This window comes from Ciona intestinalis, unplaced genomic scaffold (genome assembly GCF_000224145.3).
Source record: "Ciona intestinalis unplaced genomic scaffold, KH HT000544.1, whole genome shotgun sequence".
In the NCBI taxonomy this organism is placed as follows: Eukaryota; Metazoa; Chordata; class Ascidiacea; order Phlebobranchia; family Cionidae; genus Ciona; species Ciona intestinalis.
In genome coordinates, this window is record NW_004190865.1 from 1 (window position 1) to 6926 (window position 6926).

At 38.1% G+C, this 6926-nt stretch overlaps 1 protein-coding gene and 1 long non-coding RNA gene across 3 annotated transcripts; one reads left to right on the plus strand and one right to left on the minus strand.

Annotated features, from left to right (window-relative positions):
• The first annotated feature begins 59 nt into the window (after positions 1-59).
• Positions 60-3787, plus strand: LOC108950665 (THAP domain-containing protein 3). Of its 2 annotated transcripts, none has more exons than XM_018816707.2 (2): positions 60-948; positions 1996-3787. In XM_018816707.2, the coding sequence occupies exons 1-2, from the start codon at positions 744-746 to the stop codon at positions 2217-2219; spliced, it is 429 nt and encodes a 142-aa protein (XP_018672252.1). In that variant the 5' UTR covers positions 60-743; the 3' UTR covers positions 2220-3787. The 2 variants fall into 2 exon arrangements, 1 of the variants encoding a protein (XP_018672252.1); XR_003397219.1 differs by having other exon boundaries at positions 73-1704.
• LOC113475468 lies at positions 3123-5692 on the minus strand. The gene is made up of 3 exons (XR_003397220.1): positions 5604-5692; positions 4800-4859; positions 3123-3197 (listed from the first exon to the last, which is right to left on the minus strand). It is a non-coding gene; the product is annotated as an uncharacterized LOC113475468 (long non-coding RNA).
• Positions 5693-6926: the final 1234 nt, after the last annotated feature.

A 6926-nucleotide genomic window follows, 5' to 3' on the forward strand; every position in this document is an offset into this window, starting at 1 on the left:
ACGTTTTTGTCACCCCAAAAATACCCTAACCAACAACTAACCGAGCCTCGTGCTTTCTTTTTCATCCCTATATCTAAACATCATTCTGATTAATGATTTTTTTGATAAAATGTTAACTGTTAATTCCAACTACGGTTGGCTTGTCGCGAAATTGTATTCCTGGACTTACAATTCGGACTTTATTTTTCCACTTAAACCTATTATGTCATCGTGTTGTTAAAATCTCGCACGGAATACTTGGTAACCGACCACGAAGAGAGATGAGAGATGCTGCCAAGAAGGACGAGGGATTCTTCCGCCGGCTCTTCGAACGGTCCTTTTCAGGACCACCGCAGAGATGAGGTTACCCTTCCCTGCGAAAGGATCTTTTCAGAGCCTCGAGGGAGACGGGTTCGCGTGTCGTGGCTCGGGGGCGCTTTTAGGCTTAGGCGTACGCATGGCTGTGTGGGTGTTAACAATACGTGTCCGTTGACACCTCGCACGTCCAAATCGGGTCACCAGCGGCGGAGATAGGCTTATCCACGCATCCGATAACCCGCGCGAGAGAATGACGTCAATTTTCCGATAAAAATCGCTTGTTTGTTTATTATATTTTTTCTTTTTTTACCGTCTGGAACCGGCCTCTCTCAGTAAATGGAACACAATGGGGCGATTCGACCGATCAAGATTTTAGAGGTCAGTAATTCATCAAGACACAAATCATTGCACTGCGTATTTTTCTGGGCAACTTTTGCAAAACAAAGATGCCGCAACGCTGTTCAGTGCCTAAATGTGGAATGCGAACCGGTGGACATACATTTCCATCTGATGCACGGCTTCTAAAGCAATGGGTTATTGCTATAAGAAGGAATGCCCGCAAATCAACCGGAAAACGTTGGTTCCCTTCTGAACATGATGTTGTTTGCAAGAAACATTTTCAGCAAGAAGATTATATTACAAGGATATATGGTAAGTTCACTTCAACAGTTAGAGACAAATATATATTAGTATCTAGGTTAAGGTATGAACTGGAGTGCCTAGTTTCGCAGATGCTTCCGCCGCCCCTTTGAACGGTCCTTTTCAGGACCACCGCAGAGATGAGGGTACGCTGACCCTGCGAACGGCTCTTTTCAGAGCCTCGAGGGAGACGGGTTCGCGTGTCGTGGCTCGGGGGGGCGCTTTTAGGCTTAGGCGTACGCGTGGCTGTGTGGGTGTTAACAATACGTGTCCGTTGACACCTCGCACGTTCAAATCGGGTCACCAGCGGCGGAGATAGGCTTATCCACGCATCCGATAACCCGCGCGAGAGAATGACGTCAATTTTCCGATAAAAATCGCTTGTTTGTTTATTATATTTTTCTTTTTTTTACCGTCTGGAACCGGCCTCTCTCAGTAAATGGAACACAATGGGGCGATTCGACCGATCAAGATTTTCGCTAGGTGGTGATAGAGGTCAGTACTTCATCAAGACACAAATCATTACACTGCGTATTTTTCTGGGCAACTTTTGCAAAACAAAGATGCCGTAACGCTGTTCAGTGCCTAAATGTGGAATGCGAACCGGTGGACATACATTTCCATCTGATGCACGGCTTCTAAAGCAATGGGTTATTGCTATAAGAAGGAATGCCCGCAAATCAACCGGAAAACGTTGGTTCCCTTCTGAACATTATGTTGTTTGCAAGAAACATTTTCAGCAAGGGGATTATATTACAAGGATATATGGTAAGTTCACTTCGACAGTTAGAGACAAATATATATTAGTCTAGGTTAAGGTATGGACTGGAGTGCCTAGTTTTGCATCCATGCACATGAAAGAGTATATATAAATATACTGTAAGATACATGCAGTCTTTCTTAGTACTGTAAATAGGCCTATAGCCCCCCCATAATTTAACCAGACCATCAGTCCCAGTTTTAGTTCTTGTGTCTGTTGGATCCAACAATGTTCAGTTTATATACTGCTACCAGCATACAAATGTACAATAGCCAAATTATGATAAATTTATGTTTTAGATTCACAGAAGTGTAATTTGAAACCTGGTGCGATTCCTAGCAAGTTTGATTTTAAAACGGATAAAACACTACACTCGAGCATTTCAGTCGCAACAACCTCAAAAACAAGATCTGGTCAAGAATTCTCCACTGAAGCTACACCCATTATAGAAGAAGACGATTTGGTACAAGAAGAGGTGGTTACACATCATATGGTTGATTACACATCATATGGTTTATTGTGAGAAGTTTGATACTGCTGTACAGTGCGATATTCAATTCAACAAGCATACTTTCTTTAGTTTAATCGACATTAAACATGATAGCAGAGCTGTGCACTACTACACCGGATTCAACGATTATTCCCATTTCAAATTGTTTTTTAAATGTCTGGGCAGAGCCGCTAGCAATCTCGTTTACCATTGTGCTTCGTTAGATTCTGAGGAAGAGCTATTTTTGACTGTTGTGGCGACAAGTTAAAGATAACCGAAAAATCAGCATTTTGTTCAAAATTTGTGAAAGTTCAGTTTCTACAATTGTTAAAACCTGAATTAATTTTCTTTATTTTCAAAAAGTGAACACACCCACAATACTAAAAGGTAAACATCAACTGGAAGCTGTTGATGTCGTCAAAGATCGGAGAATCGCTTCGAAAAAATTCACGTTGAAAGAGTCATTGGTCTCGCAAAAACCTACAAAATATTAAAGCAGCCCTTCAACATTATTGGGAGGAAGAATTATTTTTGTTTGTTTTATGCTTACAAATTTCAGGATTGGTATAGTTGAAAAATGTCTGTAACTGTTATTGTAAATACGAACACTTACTTAATAATTTTAAAATTAAGGTGTTGTTTGTTTTCCAGTATCTGACTGCATTTTTTCATACCATAGGAAGACGGTATGTTAAATTTTGTTTCCTTTGGCAAACCACAAACCCTAAAACCATCTGGTTTACTATAAGGAATCCGGCTACCAGGTTTTCTAATGCCATTTGCTGGAAATAAAAAGCTATGTTTGCAGAGTGCAGATTCATTTTCTACAATGGAAGCTTAAATCAAAAATTAAAAAATCAAGTATTTTTTTCATATTAAATTGCTTAATGTTACTACTTTTAATTAATGCTAATAAACCAATTAATTTATACTTACAATATTTCTCATTAAACAGTTCTTGGCCCATTTTTCTTAGCTTGCCGAGTTCTGGTTCTGTGTTTTTTTTTAAATCTAAAACAAATGAATGAATGTTTCACAAATTGTAACTAGAAAATGCATGTTTTAGTTTTTTTTGTTTGTGCATGTTTTACACTGTTTAATACAAACAGAAAGGGTAGCTGAACACTTGATCTGACTTACTATTTTCATGATTTTCTGACGAGCCTAAAATGAACTCTCTTTGTTTTTCTTGATCAGAAAAAAAGCTACACCATCAGAGGAACCAAAAAAAGCATATTTCCTTCATGGTAGCTTAACCCCCCTATCTTCACATCCAGCTGTTCCAATGCAGTGCACTAAACATAAAAATGAATACAACCACAATTTTGGTTATATATAATTGTTAATTCCGAATTACTCTTACATACTTGTCAACAACCTGAACCATCACTTACTGAATTCATAATTATTTTTAAATGTTTTTCTCTTAAAGTTTTCCTTTGCTTTTCTGTCAATTCTTTGCTGCCATCTGTACTAATTTTTGCTTTCTCATTCCATTTGTTTTTTTTTTCGTCTTCACTCAAATTATTCCAAAGTGCTCCATATGTTCCTATATCTTGTATAAGACAGAAGAATTAATAAATAATACCCTGTGGCCATGATACTTGTGTAAAACTATACATATTTAAGTATATAGACTACAAATTATGCAATTGGAAAAGAATATTCCCCACTAGATGACAATATTTTATATGAACTTTTAAGAGTTAATTAAAAATAATTCCCCCCCCCCCATTTGTAAGATTTACACCATTCGATTGCCATGTGTAAGATTTACACCATTCGATTCTCATTTGTAAGATTTACACCATTCGATTCCCATTTGGGGTGTAGATTTCTTACCAACCTTCTGGGGAGTTGGCAGTACTGATTGCTGCCACAAAACGATGGGATCGTCGGTGTTAAGTTGGGCGTATACAATACTGTACAGGCAACATAGGATAAAGAATTTTAGCTTGTTGTACCTGACTGCAATGCGGAAAATGATAGTGCAATTGCTTTTACATTTTATCTGTTTGATAAATCGAATTGCTGTGTTTAACTTCTCCACTAAACTATTTTTAAACTCAATGTTTATGAGCGAATAAATTCATTTTTATGAGAGGTTGCACTGTTATATCTAACTGTAGAAGCATGGAGATAATTATTCAATCTTCCTAACAACTCCAAGATAAAACATGCTAAACTAATTTATGAAACAGAAGCTACAGCAATATTTAATAGTGATTATACGCAAATTAACACTGACGATTTCATTACTTTCTGAAAGAGATAAGCACCACCAGTCACTGCAAATTATGGGTTGAAACCTACGGATGGGAATCGTACAGCAACCTTTTGCGTATGCTTTTAGGCAAGATATTTAAAGGCATTGTTGTACCCAGAAATTTTTTAAAAAGTGATTATCGGCACAGTCACATAACACATTCATAGTAAATCATAAGCGAGAACAAAGAAAATGAAATGAAACACGGCTGTTATAACAAATATCATTGCTCCGCCATGCGAGAATAAATAAGCATCAACCAGTCAATTACTGCCTTTAATTTTCAAGTGCTAATGAGTGTTATCTATTAGGAAATATACAAGATTTGAATCAGCTCAAGTATTAACTTTTCCTTTTAATGTCGCACAGAACATGTTGTACCCAGTCGATTGTGTTCGGGTCAGTTTCTGGAATTGTGATTAATTTATAAATAATATAATAATAAATGTTTATTAAGCAAAGCTGGTTATGTACACTAAACTAAAAGGAAAATCCGCTTGATCTCTTTCATATTAGTGTAAACGTTTGTCACATGATTTTCATTTGTAGCCCTTGCACTAAAAATCATGCCAAAGTGCAAGAATAACACCTCAGTCACGCGAACTAACTATTCAACGCTTGTTCCCATTCTATCTGTTTTGGGGGAGGTCTTTGACAAGCACCTGGCCTATTACCCCAACACCTGAAAAGAGTCACCACACTTTTCAATTTAGTGTATGATTTTTTGCTATTGATATAGCTTATAATTTGGACAACCCATTAGTAACCACTGGGTTGGAGCAATGTCCGTTAAGTGTCTTGCCCAAAGACACATATGCCGATCAGTATTAGTATCGCCATCGAGCATCATTTTTCGGCAGGACTAGGTACCCTGCGAACATTGGCATGAGTCTTACAGATACAAGTGCACCAAATGGAAATCGAATAGTGCGACTCATTTACAAATTAAAAGACTATGGCCACCACGTTAACAATATTTTAACATGGTTTCCCTTCAGACTTCAGTTACAATAAAACAATTACAGTAATAACAATAAAGACAAAGGTAGGGATATAACAATACAGTGAATACAACCAAAATGGGTTAGTACTGTATTTGTAATCTATATTTACTACATATATTTGTAATCACTAATCAGTAAAGAACTTACTTGTAAGATCTTAGGCATTTTTAAGGTCTTGATTAGTTGTTATTAAATATTAATTATTATTTTATTATTATTATTAGAAAACCAAATCTGTTTAACATAACTTTAAAAGTAATTTTATTACTTCTCAACTTTTCGTGAGGGGAATGCCCATTCGGGACAATATGGCTGACCTACGACCTCACGAGACAAAACTCCATGTTAAAACTTTGTACGCATTATGCGTGGATATAATTAACATATGTTCAGTGTTACTTAACATGGCCGCTACAAGCGAATAAAATTGACTGACCATATACCGCTTCAAGCAAATAAAATCAGACGGATCGGGTGCCAATGTTGAAGTTGTTACTCGCGCTCCGCAGCCTCGAGACGACGCTGCTCCATCCTGCCCCGACGCTCACGCTATCCGATTCCTGCACCCCGGATGGCATACCGATAAATGAGATTGTGGGCCAAAAGCAGAATTGGCCAATATCGGGCTTTAACATAATTGAAAGACACTGCGCAGTGTATCATTTTACAATGAACGAGCGACATCGTGCTTAGAGGCAAAGTGAGACAGCAGGGTATTACAAGCCCCGTACTCCTCTCAGTACAGGAAAGTGAAAGGTTTATATAACGAAAAACACGTGTAGCAAAACAATAAAACGCGTCATTGCTCCATCCTGCCCCGACGCACACCCTATCCGTTCCTGCCCCGACGCTCACGCTATCCGACTCCGCAACGCAGATTGCATATCGATGTAAGAGATTGTAAGACACAGCTCAGTTTATTGTATACGGAGAACGAGCGACATCGTGCTTAGAGGCAAAGTGAGACAGCAGGGTATTACAAGCCCCGTACTCCTCTCAGTACAGGAAAGTGAAAGGTTTATATAACGAAAAACACGTGTAGCAAAACAATAAAACGCGTCATTGGCATGTGGCAATTGCCTCGCCTGGCATACACACAACTGGGTAATTGTTTTATTATCACGATTAGAATGACGGGAAAGTAGATGTTACGAAAGCAGCGAAACTGCATTCCATTCCTGTCAAGCTTTTGTTTTCGCTATACAACGTTGCTTTATATTCAATCTTTATGCATTAGTGTTAAATTTAGCTATCTTTATATCATTAAATATGTGCTAGAGTACAATCAACCACTACAAATACGCCTACACCACACAGAATGGTTTCATATACGTCCGCAATCGCGAGTATTGTTCATTTGTTCCTCATCTTGAAATTGTTTTGTCGCTACTTGACATGTTCACGACGGTAGACTTGTTGCAAGATTCGCAACCTCTTGTGTTGAGCAGACTAGAGTAGGCATCGATGAGG

What these genes read in the sequence shown, in the direction of transcription:
- LOC108950665 (XM_018816707.2), top strand. Translation starts at nt 744, where the DNA reads ATGCCGCAACGCTGTTCAGTGCCTAAATGTGGAATGCGAACCGGTGGA. An exon ending in TTATATTACAAGGATATATG is followed by an intron (nt 949 to 1,995) that starts GTAAGTTCACTT and finishes TTTATGTTTTAG; the next exon opens with ATTCACAGAAGTGTAATTTG.